Below are 16,890 nucleotides of genomic sequence, written 5' to 3'. Positions count from 1 at the left end.
TAGAGTTTGCTGTTCTCATCATTTTACGTGTGTTAACACATTTTCAGAGACTAATATACTCTACTTCTATTGTAGACCTTTCTTTTTTCCTTTATGTCTCTATCTATAATTTCTTTCAACACTAGAGGGTTAAGAAACATTACAAAAAGGAAAGCAATTTTTTTGTTTCTTAAACAATTTAAGTCTGACTTTTGTTTTTTGCAAGAATGCCACTCAACCAAAGAGGATTGTAATTTCTGGAGATCTCAGTGGGGATCTGATTTATGGATGGCTCATGGAACAAGTAACTCAGCTGGTGTCTGTATTCTTAAAAACCGTTTTGATGGGAAGATTGTATGTTCTAATTGTGATCCTGGTGGACATTATATTTGTCTTGTATTGGAAATTTCGAATGTAACCATTATTATTGTTAATATTTATGGGTTTAATCAACAAAAAAATAATGAAAAACTTATTGATCAAGTGGAAGAACATGTGTTAAATTTGCTAACCAAATATCCAAATTCTTATTTAGTTTTTGGAGGGGATTTTAATGTAGCTTTGGATAACGTCTTAGACAGATGGCCTCCAAAGTCTCCTGATAATTCTAGTTTGTACTTAAAGAGGTTTATGCAGCGATTTTTTTTACTTGACAGTTGGAGAGAAACTCATCCTTCTCAAAAACTATTTACGTGGAACAATAATTCCTTCTCAAACCAATCACGTATCGATATGTGGCTTATCTCTAGAGATTTAAACAATGTATCTTCTGATATTATTCCATCACCACTTTCTGATCACAAATGCATCTCTATACGCATTCCTCTATCAAATTCTGCTAATTTACATAGAACTACCTCATATTGGAAGTTGAATATTTCATTGCTTAAGTATAATGAAGTAAAGGATAAAATTAATTTCATAATCACTAAATATTTTGAAAAAGCTAATGAGGAAAACAACTTTTGTAGTAATTGGGAATTGATGAAACATGAAATTGGTAAATACTTGCGTACTTTTAGTAGCAAATTGGCTAAAAAGAAAAAAAATGAAGAGAACATTATAATATATAAAATCTCAAATCTTCTATCTAAAATGGTTCTGTCTGATGCTGAAAAAGTTGAGCTTGTTCAGCATCAAAATGTTCTAGATGAGTTTTATAAAGAAAAGGCTCAGGGAGCATTTGTAAGATCACGAAAAAGATGGATCGAGGAAGGTGAGCAAAACTCTTCATATTTTTTTAGACTAGAAAAACAACAAATGAAAACAAATTTGATTGGAAAGCTACTAATCAATGGATCTCTCTGTGAAGACCAAAAGGCCATTGCAAATTTTTGTGCTAAATTCTATCACGATTTGTACACCTCTAAATTTAACAAACAACATGCTCATGATTTTTTTGAGTCATTATTTTCCATTAATCAATTAAGTAACACTGATCAAACCATTTGTGATTCTCCCATTAACTTAAAAGAAATCGAGGAAGCAATTAAATCTTTAAAAATGAATAAGTCCCCTGGTACAGACGGTCTAACATCAGAATTCTATCATATGTTCAGTAAAAACATAGCCCCTTTTTTGTTAAACGTATTTAAGGAAAGCATAAATAAATCGTTTCTTCCACCCACATTATGCCAAGGGCTGATCACTTTAATTCCCAAGCCAAGTAAAAATATTACTTTATTAGATAATTGGCGTCCAATAACATTGTTAAACAATGATTATAAAATAATTGCTTTAGTACTGGCTAAAAGATTAAAGGGAGTGTTACCTTCTATTATTGATGAAACACAATCTGGCTTTATGCCAAATAGACATATATCTAATAATATAAGATTAATATTAGATATTTTAGATTATTCTGATTTAATTTCTAATGACAGCTTTATCTTTTTTTTAGATTATTATAAAGCATTTGATACTTTGGAACATGGTTTTTTATTTCAAGCACTTCAAAAAATTGGTTTTGGTGATTATTTTTGTAAGATGGTAAAAATGTTATATGTAAATGGAAATAGTTCAATTAAACTGAAAAACGGCACCTCTCCCAGGTTTTCTCTAAATCGTGGTGTTCGTCAAGGATGCCCAGTGTCTCCTTATCTGTTTTTAATTGCAGTGCAATTTCTCAATTTACATATTAAAAGCAGTAACCTGAAAGGAATCACTGTTGGAAATGCAGAATTAATCATTAGTCAGTTGGCTGACGACACAGCATTGTTTTTGGAAGATTCCTCTCAAATCCCAGTAGCCTTAAATATCCTTCAGTCATTTTCTAAAGTTTCTGGTTTAAATCTCAATATTGATAAATGCGTATTATTTCCCATTAAAAATTGTAATCTCTCTTTAATATGTGGCATAGCTGTTAAAAGCACTGTTAAATATCTTGGTATAGAAATAACTAAAGAAAAAAATAGATGTACAACAAACTTTAATCCGATTATTGAAAAAACTAAGAAAAAACTTAATTGCTGGCTTCAAAGGGATCTATCTATTAAAGGAAGAGTTTTGCTCACTAAGGCTGAGGGACTTTCACGCCTCTCTTATGCCGCACAATCTCTATATGTAGATAAGCCTACATGTAAATTGATTGATAGAGCTCTAACAGATTTTGTCTGGAAAAATAAATGCCATTATATGAAGAAATCTGTAATTTTAAATTCTTACGACAAAGGTGGTTTAAACTTTATTGATTTTAGTTCCTTAAATTATACTTTCAAAATAAATTGGCTTCATCGATTTTTGAAAAATCAAGACTCCATCTGGAATATTTTCCCTCAACAAACTTTTTCATATATTGGAGGTATAAAATTTTTATTGATGTGCAACTATAACTTATCAAAAATTCCTATCAAACTTTCAAATTTCCACCAACAGGTTCTTTTGGCATGGGCTTTAATATATAAACATAATTTCACTCCCCATAAATTCTTTATTTGGAACAATCAGAATATTTTATACAAAAATAGAACTTTATTTTTTGATCGGTGGTTTAATAATGGATTACTTTTAGTTTGTCAGTTATTTAATGACAAAGGATTACTAATGAATTATGCAGAATTTCTTTCAGAATACAACATGCCAGTTACTCCCAAAGAGTTTGCAATAGTTATGGGAGCAATACCATCAGGAATTTGTATGCTTTTTAAAAACTACAAACAATCTACTACAATAAATATTGCTTTCCCTGAGCCAGTAGACACTGCAATAGGTCAAATATGTTTTTCAGGAAAAAAAGATAGAAATAAAAAAGTTAGATCCCTTTTTACTGAAGATATTATCTCAATATCTCCTGCAATCTCTTACTGGAATAATTTATTTAAAAATTTAAAGTGGAAAAAGATTTGGTCTTTACAACAAAAATATTTTCTCACCAATAAAGTGAAAGAAGTATCATTTAAAATACTAAATAAATTTTACCCTGTTAATTATTTTATGATTAAATATAAAAACAATATTGAGACAAGATGCTCATTCTGCCAAGTTCACACAGAAACTGTTTTTCACTTATTTTGGACATGTTCCTATGCTGAACATCTATGGAAAGATGTGGAAACATTTATTAAAAATAATATCCAGAAAGACATATCTGTTACTTTTAAAGATATTATTTTTGGACATTTTGATTCTGATTCAAATAACAACAAATCTTGTTTTGTTATAAATTTAATTTATTTTCTTGGCAAATTCTATATCCATAAATGTAAATTCACCAACAACAAACCAATTTTTCTTGTTTTTCGGAAAGAATTTAAAATGTATCTTAATACTATTTCATCCTCTGTAAATAAGAAAGCTAGAAAAACAACTTCAATTTGTAATGACTTTAATTTGTATACTCTACTTGAAATATAAATCAATATCTTACCCTCATGTTCTTTTTTTTATTTTTCATGTTAGCAATTGTTAAATTGTATGTTTGTTTTGTATATTCAGATGACATATTGTTGATACATATTGTGTACTCTACACAAAGTTGTATATAATTGATGTCATCTTTGTATTGTTTGCATTCACAATAAATAATAAAAAAAAAAAAAAAAAAAAACTATAAAAGGAGCAGAGCTGCCGGTTCTCGCAGTGATCTGCTGATCTAAATCCCACACTGCACGCAGCTGTTACTTATTCGCAGATTTGTGAGTTTTTCTCAGCAGTTGTACTTTGTACAAGGAGCTTTTGAGGAGAATATTTTCCAAAAGGACGCTCAAAATGACAGGGTCACTGTTTGTTGGTGGGTTGCACAAAGATGTGACTGAAAAACTGCTGCAAGCAGAATTCCACTCATTCGGACCCATCTCTTCTGTGCTAGTGTGCAGAACAAAAACAACCAACTTATCAAGTGGGTATGGTTTTGTTACCTTTAAATACTGCCAGGATGCAGAAGAGGCCCTGAAGTGTCTGAATTTTAGGATGTTATTGGGCCAGCCAATGCACATTATGTGGGCTCAACACATTCATATTGAGGTCCGAGCAAAGAACATCGAAAGCCTTGCTTTACATGACACCTTATTCAGTACGGGGGAAGTTGTGTCATGCAGAGTGGTCTGCAGCAGCAACGAAACACGTGTGGACCCCATGCAGAGCAAGCCTTTGAAAACGAAGCTTACAAATGCTGTGAAATCAGTTCTGTGGAACCCAGTAACCTGTATAGGTATTGGGTTTGGTATTGGTATTTTGGCCTTAAGATGGATGAAAGGGTCAAATAATGACATAATATACTGTTATTGATATATCGTTCTTAATATACTCTAACCTCATCCTCTCCCTGACACAGAAAGACATATCGATAAATAGACAGAATAATTAATTGCAATTGCTTCAATTTTGTTTAAAATTATTTGAAAAGTATTATGTTTTAGTTTTAAAATGATAAATACATTTTTGGTATAGTGACACAAGTAACAAAAACGGTTTTAATATTAGTTACCTATAATAAATTCGATTCAAAAATAGTTTTGGAATCAGACTGAATAATGAGATTGAATTTTTGTATTAAATTAATATTTAAACTATTGTCAAAATATAATAGAGAATGACAGTAAATTAAATGTACCAAGACAATAATATTTGTATGTGACATGACTTCTTTGTTCAAGAAAGCATTTTGACAGTTTTACACTCTGCAACCTTTGACAGTAACACAATAAAACAAATTATAAAAATAAATAAAAACTCCTTTTAACAGAATTGTGTTATACTAAAATATTTTCCAGGACAAATAATAATGTTGTAAAAGTGCAATACAATTTTTTTTTTTTAATATACAAGTTACAGGTTGCATGGAACGTTCACAAACTGGTTTAATTCTGTGTCTGTGAACGTTAATTGAACACCAAAGTCATTAAAGGACAGTTAGAAATTATGTCTGAAAGTTCTTTATGAAGTCATAAAATCATTTAGAGGGTAAGTTTTTCATTTGTCCAGTAAATTATCCGTTTAGGTCTTGATTTCCACCACGAGACGTTAAAAATTGTCAGGTTAAATTAGACTGGCAAAAATGCATATACTGTTGAAAACCATTTCACACAAAAATAAAAGATTTGGCCCTGACAAAATACAAAAATGTGTTGTTATTATTATTACTGGTAGCATAAAAAAAATTCAGAAAAGTACACACGAGTTTAGTATATATATAAAAAAAAAGAAAACTTTTTAGAAGTGTTCATGTTCCTTCTATCTGTGTTTGCCATAAACATTGCCCTATAAAGCAATAAAACCATATGTAATGGATAACAAACAAATACAAATCAAACTCATTTCATGTGAGAAACTGCATATAATATAAGATAAGGTTTCCGCTAGCTGGCCTTTTTAGATTGTGTGTATAAGCTAAGGTTTGCTATAACTGAAAAAAGCTTGGCAACCACAAGTACATTCCCTATGAGTGGTTCAAACATTCTGAGAGTACTTGTTTAAGAATAGTTTTGATAGTCACTTATTAAAAGAGTGAGTTCTGGGACATTCACCCTCTAATCATCCACAGTTAAGTCGGGACTATAATTTAAAAGGTCAGAGGTCACTAGAAGGTCCCGGGATCGTCCTCTCAAGTTCAGAACCTCTTCCAGCAACCTCCTAGTCAAGTCCCTGTCCTCAGACTCCTCTAACAGACGCCAATCCAGCAGCTGAGCACTGGAGGGGAGAGCCGGCAGACCAGGCTCATATTCCTCTAGTGGATTGGGATAGAGCAGCAGACGAAGAGAAGGCATTCCTGCCGCTGTACGGGCCAGGGAAAGCAGTCCCGTCCTAGAGAGCGGGTTTAAGGCCAGTCTTAAGCTACGTAAAGCCCGACAGCAGGACAGCGAGGGAAGAAGAGCACCCAGGAGAGTGTCTGAGAGACCACAACCACAGAGTGAAAGCTGGCACAGAGAGTTCTGGGCTTGAGCTAAGAGACGGCGCAGAGAGGGCAGGGACGATTCATCGAGCCAGTTCTCGCTCAGGTCAAGTTCTCTCAGGAATGGAGCGTGCTGGCTGCAGGAGAGGTAGGCCAGGTCCGTGGAGGTCAGGCACAGGTATGGCAGCTCCAGCACCTCCAGAGGCTGGGAAAGAGAGCTGCAAACAGAAAACATGTGCCAACTTCATAGAAATGTTGCTTTCATAGGGTTCAGAAAAACATACACTGTCAAGCAGGCTGTCAAATACACCCAAAATAAAGTATTGCAATCTATTTATATCTATTCGTCATTGCATTTATCCTGTACCTGAGCAGCAGGCGCAGGTGTCCTGGCAGTCGGAGTGCAGTCAGGCATAATCTCTTTAGTTTCTTCAGTGAACTCAGTCCTTTAGACATGTCCTGAAGTGCCCCCTGCTGGCCAGGCTGAGTGCGTTGTAAATCCAAGTTACAGTAATGCAGTCTCAGAGAGTGCAGCTGAGGAAAAGGTGCTAACAGTGGAAGCAGCATAGCCAGGCCTGACGCCCCAAGGCTGGAGTAGCGGATGTCCACACCTAGCAGATTTTGCTGAGGCAAGAGACCCAACAAGCAAGCTATGGAGGGTGCCGAGAGTTCCTCCACGCGGAGGTAGCGGCAGTGGAGCCGTAGTGGACCTGGCTGACTAAGGGCATCACGGACACGCTCCCAGGAACGAGAATTAACAAAAAGGTCAGTCCTGACATGGACCACAACTACCTCGTCCCAGTCTTGGTCGCATAAACTACTGTTATTACTGCTGGTGTTTGATTTCCCCTCGGATAAAGTCTTTCTTCTCTGGATCTCCATCCTCCTCCTGACACCCTTCACTGACTCATCTTCTGGTAACATCCGTTCATTAGTTTTGCACTCCATCTTCTCTACTTCTTGCGCTTCGTGTCCTCCCTGACTCCCTTGACCACTATTCCCAGACACTACCTTGCCCCGGTCTCGTTTGATAGAGCCCCGGTTGCGTTCTGCTTCCAGTCCTCTTTTTCTCTCTCTCTCTCCATCTCTCCTGTGAGCCCTGGAGGCAGCAGCTCGAGCTTGTAGCACCATTGAGCAAAGGGCAACACTGAGGGACCATCCGCCCATCGAGTCCTCAACTCTCCCATTTTCACACTGAAGTCCACTGAGATCCAGTATCTGCAGGCAACACCTGGTAAGAGAGGGACATAGAGAGCTCGATATAAACCAATACAAAAAACAGAGTGATAGAGAAAACAAAATGACTGTCTAATGTTCAATAAACTCTGCCTGCAAGTGCTTAGAAGCTTGTCACGTCTCTACTGCAATCTTGGCTCATTCCTTGCTTGAAAAAGCTTCCAGATCACTGATAGTTTTTGGTTTCCACGTAGCTACTGCTTTCTTCAAATTCCACCAAATATTTAATATTTAGACGTAAAAAAGCTGGGTATAAGTCCTACACTGGGCTTTGCAACGTCCAGCTTAATGATAAATATTTACACCTGTTGCACCACGATCAGGCGCAACTACGTCTGGCGCAGAAAAGGCGCGTTCACACGACACTTTCTTCCGCAGTTACAGATCTATCCGAGATGACATTCACACCACAAGGACTACAACTACTAATATAGGTCACCTTACGTGACATTTTGTGTTTTACTGGCGTCTTTCTGTGGCTGGAAACACATTTATAGTTTGTATTTTGTGAAAATATTTGAAAGCAAATTTTGAAAGCTGACCATTTATTTCTGATGATAAGCAACAAAGCACAAAACATGTTGCGAATTATTGGATGGCAGGCACGCTACAAATAATGAATGGAATTAATAGACATGAATATTTCCAAGCATTTACACTGTCCAAGATGTCAAATGGTTCAGTTACTTTTAATAATCCCAGTTAATATATAATGTTTTACTGCATAATTATTAGGCTACATGATGTACAAAAAAATATTTTGTATTCAATTACTGTCAGCGGTGTGGTAGGCTACATCGAGCTTCGCGATTAATATCTCTTATCCTGCCCAGAAAGACAAGTCCATAAGCATTACAGTTCACGTCTGCAGTAAGAATAAACTAACAGACGATTCTGAAAACGAATAATGTCAGAGCAAATCATGAATTTTCACTTGACACCTACCTCTGACTGAATTTTAGCATATTCAAGTCAGTGTTTTATGTTCATCTTGGTTAAGAGTGGCATTAGGCAAGATGTCCCAACATGCTTGTCTGTTATTTTTATACTCTGCATTGAAATGTTTTTTTCCTCCTTTCATCAGGCCATCTTGCAAAGACTTCGGCAGTATATTAGTGACTTAAAAACAGCAGGGGTTGAATAATTATGACAAAGCTGTATCCCATACCTCAACACACACAAGTAAAAAATCCCATAAAATAATATACTGATATTATATATATTTTTTTTAATTAGCCACTAAACTATTATATATACACAGATGTAAACTATAATATATATATACACACACACACACACACACACACACACACATAGCATATATTACAGTTTAGTGGCTAATTTAAAAAATATATATAATGTCAATATATCATTTTATGGGCTTTTTTATTTGTGTGTGTTGAGGTTCAATACTAGAAAATAACTTGATATTAAGTGAAGTGACATTCAGCCAAGTATGGTGACCCATACTCAGAATTTGTGCTCTGCATTTAACCCATCCGAAATGCACACACACAGAGCAGTGAACACACACACACACACACACACCCGGAGCAGTGGGCAGAATGGCTGCGGCGCCCGGGGAGCAGTTGGGGGTTCGATGCCTTGCTCAAGGGCACCTAAGCCATGGTATTGAAGGTGGAGAGAGAACTGTACATGCACTCCCCCCACCTACAATTCCGTCCGGCCCGAGACTAGAACTCACAACCCTTCCCAAAGTCAGCATTTTAATTAATTCCTATATTATTTGTCATCCATGCATGCCTTAGTAATGACACTTCTACATATCACATGCTGTTATGATTAATTTCATTACTATGTGTAACATGCTGGCACTGTACTGCGTACGTCTCTTCTATGGCACCCTCTGTCATTCAATTGAAAAGGGACATGTAGAGAGAACACATCCGTACCTCTTGTCCGTCAGTCCCCTGACCACAGCCAGCAGCAGAGCCTGGACGCAGAGGCGGTTCGGGGGACACTCGTCCGCTTTTCTGCTGCCTCCAACGGTCAGTGTTCTCTCGGGCCACCGCTGGACGAGCTCACCGACAGCTAGAGGACGGCAGTGGGTGAAGGCAGCGTCCAGTAACGCTCGGTAGAGCTCCCGCGGCACACAACTCAACCAACACGGCGAGGAGCTGTGGTCACTCACCACCTCCCGGGCGCACAGCTTCACCAAAGACTGCACCATCTGTGCACAGGTGAGGACGCATCAGGGATTAATACTACAAATCAAATTGCCGATTACAGCATGTTGATTAATTAACAAGAAACTAAAGAAACAAACCTTTGTTTCTCCAGAATGCCCCGGAAATCACCTCGATGTTTTCAAAGCAGGTACAAAATGACCTCCCTCATCACACTGTAATCCTGCATCTTATATTCAGTTATACTCGCTCAACAGGCATCTGAATGTCACGAGCGACTTAAATGTCTAATTTGCCACACCAAAATATAGGATTTAATATTTGATCAATCTTTAGCGCGTTGTAGCAATTTTTCTCTGCTTTATGGCTTGAAAACAATACGCGGAACATGAGAAATTGACTTGTAAAATATAACTCTGTACGATCAGTATAAATCTTACAATTTTTAAAAAAATATCTGGGGTGTTTTTCCATGCCGCTCCGACTCCATTCCCGATATTTACGGCTGAACATAGTCGCCTTTTGATGACGCAACAAAGACACATTTATTTGGCGACGACGCCTGACCCAAAATCAACAAGGAAGGAACCATGATAGTGAAGATTTGCAACTTCTAACGCGTAAAAATTGGTTTTGCACTTCCATAATAAATAAATTTTATCGCAAAATGAAAAAAAGGTCAACAAATTGATTGTTACTGCATTGTTAGTTATTAGTTTGTAAACCAACTATATACTTTATTTAAAATAAAAATCTTGACATTAAACCATTTTTTGTGTGTGCATTGGATTAAACACAAAGCCAGGTATTAAGGTAGAACAAGTATTAAAAAAACAGTTACAAATGAAGAGATAAAAGTGAATATAAAAGCCTAATATGGTGATGAAACCTGTATTTTTATTGTTCCAGATGTTTAATCATTTTAATTGAATGCTATTTGCATATCTGGCAACAAGCAACATATTCCATTCTCATTTTTCTTTCCATGTCATGTCTGTTATTTATACAATTCACATCATTATGAAAAATTTACATATTCATGGACAGCTTAAAAGCTTCAACAAATATTTGGTTTGCATGTTTACTATACAGCTATGCCAAAACAACGATTGGCACAGAAACCTGAAGACATTTAATAATAATACAAATCAGTGTGGTGTATACTAAAATAGATGAATTTCAAATAATTAAATTTCCCCAAAAAAGCTTTATAGTTCAGTCTTACATAAAGATTTCAGAAAAAAATAAGTCTAAAATGTCTATAGGTCCACTGTTAACATGCTGGTGTCTGAATGTGACTTTCTCTTCTAGGATGAGCTGGTCTCCAATGGGTTTTTATTCGTCTCAGCCAATGCCTAAATGAGTCAATGTAAGACCTTGTCCAATCAGCTCTCTTGGAATTCTCTTGAAAGTCTCTTAGTTCTTTAGAGGCAAATGGAAGTTGTAAAATTAACCCTCCTCAGCCCACAGTAGACCAAAGTAAAAAACGAAACGCCTTTATAAAAATCCCCAGAAAATAAAAATGTTTTCCCCCTTAAAGAGGACAGAAGGAATTGTGTGCAAAGGATAGGTCATTTGGCTGAGGCACAGGTTGTCATCCCTGAGAAAGCTTTAGACGCACAGAGCTCGGGGGAACCTGCAAAACAGAACAAAGATACCTTTTTAAAAGACTATGGCAAACAGAGATGGCTCACAGACCTATTACATATTGTAAAAATCACAATTATTTATTTTTTCCCTGTTTTAATGGTCTATGACAACTTGAGCCTTTATGAATTACGTGGTGTATGAAGATGTCTTCATTAAATCAATCTCACCTGTCTTCCATGAAGTTGTCCACTTCCTCTTCATCATCCAACTCCATGTCCAACTCATTGTTAAGACCACTGCGACCATAACTACTGAGAACACTGAACAGATGATGATGTTAAAAAAAGACAAGTAAATTACTTTTATATAATGTGTGTACAGTGAGTGATTACTGACCTGACTGAGCGGCAAGTGAAGAATACAATGCGTTTAAGCTTCTTGTTGTAAAAGAAGTAATTGAAGGACCACAGGCTGCCTTCCTCACCGAACGGGTCAGAGTCAAGGTCTGGGTTGTAGCTACAAACAACATAATGGCTGTTATTAAAATAAGTGTACAGAACACATTTAATGAGGAATAAATCATTTATTTTCTCCTCACACACCTATAGATGTCACAGCTCTGCAAGTTTATCTCTTGATCAATTGCATTCCACAGTTCTGGGCCTAAAGAGTTAAACTGCTCCCCCACAGCAGAATAAAGGCTGCTATTAACAGACTCAACCACCTGAAGGACACAAACAGACCGTTAGAAAACACAATCAAACAACCTCCGAAAGGTTCATATACAACCCTTTCAAAACTACTTTTTACATAAGTTCTTTACACAGCAGATGTGTTTTTATGATACAGTGGAAACCAGTCATACTAACCCAGTTAACACTGGGCTCTCGGCTGAACTCATGGGCACGGGCAGCACTAAAATCATAATCGGGCCGGAACGACTCGTTCAGAGTGGTGATAAGGTAGAACAAGGTCTTCCTGCAACACTTATCACTCAGTGGGTTCTCTCCGTCCTCCGCACTCTTCCCCAATCTAAAATAAAGCGCACAAGAGAGATTGTGTAGTGTAACCACAATAGCTGAGGTGAAGCCTATGGTCATGCGTTAAGGCTTACAGGTTAGGGCTCGGAGCACTGCTGGACTGAGGGGGTGACAGCGCTTCCAGAACATGTGGCTCCCCTTCCTGACAGAACTGCTTAAACATGTGCTTGTCATCACCAGCCATCTTGCACGAGTAGCTCTCGATCCTACTAATAGGAAAAGAGAAAAGGAATAACAAAGCGATTGATCTGATTATTATAAGAATAAACAACTGCACACACAAATGTCGACATAATATATTGTTTGGGTTTCATATAAGATACAAACTTTTTTTTAATTGCAGTAAAATTCTAACTACTTGAATAAGATTAAAACAAATATTTGAATCTTCCCAACCTCGACTGCTAGATTTATCCAAACCTATATTTTTAGGCTTGGCAAAAATTGTAACAGATGTACAGCGAGGGGGGAGGGCATGGGAAAATTGTGCATGCGTATCTTGCTGTCTTATGCAAGAGAGGTTGTGCAACTTTAGACTGTCCCAGTAACAGTCCTGTGAGTATTTATAGGTGAAGGGCAAAGGTTGACACACAGAGATGATTCAGGACACTGTTGCCCATTTCCTTCAAGTGGTGTTGAAGCTCCTCAAATCAGCAGAAGAAACAAGCAAACACACTTAAATATATATATATATATATATATATATATATATATATATATATATATATATAGTATCTGTGCTCTAATCAAATACCACCTTTGATCTCTCTGTACTGCACTCTACACTAGTCCAATAACATGATTAAATTCTACAGAAGCTGGCAGATCGTATAAAACACAGCTGTGTTTACATGCACCCCTAAATAACCACACCGGTATGTGTTAGGGGACACTGTGTCAGGGGTACAACAATCAACAAATACAACAAACAAGTTATCTATTCAGGGTATATTATTACGTCTTCACAAAGTGAAAGGAAATATTACCATACAGTTTTAAACCCAAAAGATAACCATGAAACGAGTATACACTAGTGAAAACAAAACAGATTAAATAATCACTTACATCAGCATTCAGCACTGTGACATTGTTTGAAATTATTAAAGTATGGAACTACTGAATTAAGAGACACAGTTGTTAAAACACAAGGATTAAACCCTCTAAAACAACTTAAATCCAGGGCACTCTTTTAACCAATGAATTTCCATTAATTTTCCAGATGTTTGTGTCGACTGGATAAGGATTCTTTATATTTTTACGGAGACTGCACTCCGAAAGAGCCATCTGTACCAAATTAAATATTTTAGGACTGTGTATTCATTAATCTGTGCATTAACTACAGACATTTACATGATTTTAAAGGGATAGTCCACCCAAAAGTGAAAAATTCTGTCAGCATTTACTCACCCTTATGTCGTTCATTAACCTTTATGAATTATGAATAATGAATATTCTTAACACAAATGATGGTATTTTTAATGGAACCTGAGACATTTTGGTCCCCTCATTGACAGTTCATTCCACAAAAACTTTGAAGATTCAAAAAGTTCATAATGAGATCATAAAAATAATCCCTATGAATAGAGTGATTTGTTTCTAGTCTTCTGAAGAGACACAGATTTAATAGAGGCTTTTAAACATTGATCAACACATATCCATTGAGCACTATAAGATTCAAAGTTCGAAATGACATGAGGGTGGGTCTCTGGTAAAATACAGAATTTTCATTTTTGGGTTTGAAAATTTGGAAGTGAGAGACTTTGAGAGACTTTGAGACTTTAAGAGACTTTGCAAAGCCTGAGCACACTTGACATTTTCTCTCATATATCCAGGTTTTACAAGGTACCACACATTTTCGTAAATCACAACACTTCGAGTTCAAAACAGTTTAAAGAAAAAGCATTTGATATTATTTTCAAAGTTCATACCTGCCTAGGATGTGGGAATCTCCAGTTTCAACACACAGCTGGGAGCTCAATGCCTCAAAAAGGGAATTCTCTAAAAGCTTCATAGCTGGAAAACAAAACACACACACACTTAACAGAAGCCAAGTGTCTGCCATTCATTTTTTTTGTGCATAACTTGTTACATACTAACAGTTGTATCGAGTTCAAGTGAAACACTAATGGAGATGCCCGAATGGAAAGCGTTGGGTGCGTGTAGCGTTGGTTATTTACATGAAAAGTGAAATAACTCCCGCTTAGTGCGTTACTAAAAACAAGTTTACGTATGGACACATTATTGTATGTATGAACAAGAAAATGGCATTTTTGTTTAAATAAAATACATAATTTCCATTTTTTTGTATTGCGTAAGTTGCGAACTCAATAGACCACACATAAAACTTCATTAAAAGACGGATTATTTGTTGACTACATCTGAAAACCATTAGATAATCGTAAGAGCACATCTGCCCCTCCCCCCAACAAGCGCTTCCTACTTTATAAATCGACATGGGCGTGTAAGGTAAAAAAAATCAAAATATACAAGACTAAAGTGGGCATATTCACTGGCAAAATAAGACAATATTACGTTACGAAAGAGCAAAGTGGTTTAGGAATAAATACATTCGATTATTTACATTCAATAGCTGACCAACTATACTTTAATAATGACGACATTTGACAGTGTATCGATCGTAATGCTTACCTTTACTGTTGTACTGCCACTTTCCAAATAAAAAAAATTCTGGGCGAATGAATACAGTAACCTAGTAAGTTAGGTTAGGCTCACAAACAGATCGGTTTGCGGAGTTGTTGTCCAACTAACAATACAATACAAGCTAAAAATGCTTTGGCGTCTACGCGCGGTGCGGGACAGAAATAAAATACTTTGTACAATGAAAAATCATTCGATTAGAAAATGACTCGGTCGAGATTGACATATTCGGCTTACGACAAGGCTTCTTATTTTGAAAAAACGCAACATAAATTTCAGCATTTGTGTCTGTAACAGCAGCATCCCTTTCTTGACCTAGATCCTCCTGAAAACGATAATTGTCGGTTTAAATTACGAGACTTGATCCAACCGATACTTAAATTAGCGCTTGTGACCTCTCGCTAACGATTACGTCTCCTATTTCTTGTCTTACGTTTGTAAAAATCTGGAAAACCAATAACAGTCTCTATCTCCGAGAACAACGTACAAGCCACGCCTCTTCCTTTTTTTTTTATTATTGGTGGATAACCGCCACCTGCTGTACTGGGAGTGTGGACCAGATATGTTGAAGATGTAATAATAATAATAATAATAATAATAATAATAATAACAATAATAATAATAATAATAATAATAATAATAATAATAATAATAATAATAATAATAATAATGGTAAAAAGGCCACATATCACAGAATGTTTCTTTTTTTAGAGTCTTACTGCACACAAACTCTTTGTGGCTCTTATATGTAAACTGAATAAAAGATGATGTAACAGACGATTTAAAAGGTTAACGGGAAGTCGTGGCCTAATGGTTAGAGGGTTGTAGTCCTAATCGAAGGGTTGTGAGTTCTAGTCTCGGGCCGGATGGAATTGTGGGTGGGGGTAGTGCATGAACAGCTCTCTCTCCACCTTCAATACCACGACTGAGGTGCCCTTGAGCAAGGCATCGAACCCCCAACTGCTCCCCGGGCGCCGCAGCATAAATGGCTGCCCACTGCTCCGGGTGTGTGCTCACAGTGTGTGTGTGTGTGCATTTCGGATGGGTTAAATGCAGAGCACAAATTCTGAGTATGGGTCACCATACTTGGCTGAATGTCACTTCACTTCTAACCTTAGGGTTGTGGGTTTGAGTTTTGGGCCGGCAATACCACAACTTTGAGCAGGGCACTGAACCCCCAACTGCTCCCTGGGCACCGCAGCATAAATGGCCGCCCACTGCTCCAGGTGTGTGTGTGTTCACACTGTGTGTGCACTTTGGATGAGTTAAATGCAGAGCACAAATTCTGAGTATGGGTCACCATACTTCGCTGAATGTCATGTCACTTAAGTTCATGAGATGTCCTGCTGCCTCTGCACTAACGTTACGCTAACATCTCATCACAAGAAAATCACCAGTCATTGAATATGTCAATCATAGGGCCCTATGAAATCCGTTTATTTTTTCCCCAAATTCCATTTTATTTTTTTCCCAAATTCATTTTTTTCTGTTAATTAAACCAAACCTACGCCCATGGATGTGATGCTAGTTTTACTCAAATCAAAAGGTCAAATGCTCATTAAGTGATTCTCAGTGCAGTTCTGGAGTTCATGTGTTTACTCATTCAGTGAGATGGCAGAAACTGAAATCACCGCGAGCGTCACACGCGCTTCAGTTTGTGTGTGTAAACTGCACCATTCACTATTTAAAATTCATTTTTTAAGTGGAATTATGCAGTGAGCCTGTAGAATTGAAAAACAGTCCTGAGTGAGGGCGGCGCCATTCATGCTTTCCGATGCCATGAACCTCACTAATGTTCAAATATGTGCACTACAAAGTTTATGCTTAGTGTATTTGCATGTAACACAGAAGAAAATGAATGACGGAAAATGCAAAACGTATACTTTAATTCAGTGGAATAATCTGAGGGTTG

At 36.8% G+C, this 16,890-nt stretch overlaps 2 protein-coding genes and 1 long non-coding RNA gene across 7 annotated transcripts; 1 reads left to right on the top strand and 2 right to left on the bottom strand.

Moving 5' to 3' along the window:
• Positions 1-5,625: 5,625 nt before the first annotated feature.
• LOC113051658 (leucine-rich repeat-containing protein 14-like) lies at positions 5,626-10,421 on the bottom strand. 2 transcript variants are annotated; one of them, XM_026215578.1, is made up of 4 exons: positions 9,831-10,421; positions 9,457-9,734; positions 6,675-7,538; positions 5,946-6,525 (listed from the first exon to the last, which is right to left on the bottom strand). In XM_026215578.1, the coding sequence occupies exons 2-4, from the start codon at positions 9,732-9,734 to the stop codon at positions 5,946-5,948; spliced, it is 1,722 nt and encodes a 573-aa protein (XP_026071363.1). In that variant the 5' UTR covers positions 9,831-10,421. The 2 variants fall into 2 exon arrangements, with proteins under 2 accessions (XP_026071365.1, XP_026071363.1); XM_026215580.1 differs by lacking the exon at positions 9,831-10,421 and having other exon boundaries at positions 5,626-6,525.
• Positions 9,572-11,177, top strand: LOC113051660 (uncharacterized). Its single transcript, XR_003276936.1, has 3 exons — positions 9,572-9,744; positions 9,845-9,880; positions 11,002-11,177. It is a non-coding gene; the product is annotated as an uncharacterized LOC113051660 (long non-coding RNA).
• LOC113051659 (repressor of RNA polymerase III transcription MAF1 homolog) lies at positions 10,568-15,482 on the bottom strand. 4 transcript variants are annotated; one of them, XM_026215581.1, is made up of 8 exons: positions 14,970-15,482; positions 14,249-14,333; positions 12,395-12,529; positions 12,150-12,312; positions 11,883-12,004; positions 11,677-11,796; positions 11,508-11,600; positions 10,568-11,326 (listed from the first exon to the last, which is right to left on the bottom strand). In XM_026215581.1, exons 2-8 carry the CDS (start codon positions 14,329-14,331, stop codon positions 11,302-11,304), a joined length of 741 nt encoding a protein of 246 aa, XP_026071366.1. In that variant the 5' UTR covers positions 14,332-14,333; positions 14,970-15,482; the 3' UTR covers positions 10,568-11,301. The 4 variants fall into 4 exon arrangements, with proteins under 4 accessions (XP_026071366.1, XP_026071368.1, XP_026071367.1 ...); XM_026215583.1 differs by having other exon boundaries at positions 12,395-12,526; XM_026215582.1 differs by lacking the exon at positions 14,970-15,482 and adding an exon at positions 14,418-14,637.
• Positions 15,483-16,890: the final 1,408 nt, after the last annotated feature.

Source organism: Carassius auratus, chromosome 32 (genome assembly GCF_003368295.1).
Source record: "Carassius auratus strain Wakin chromosome 32, ASM336829v1, whole genome shotgun sequence".
In the NCBI taxonomy this organism is placed as follows: domain Eukaryota; kingdom Metazoa; phylum Chordata; class Actinopteri; order Cypriniformes; family Cyprinidae; genus Carassius; species Carassius auratus.
The sequence above is the reverse complement of the archived record's forward strand: the minus strand, read 5'-3'. Positions and strand labels throughout refer to the sequence as shown.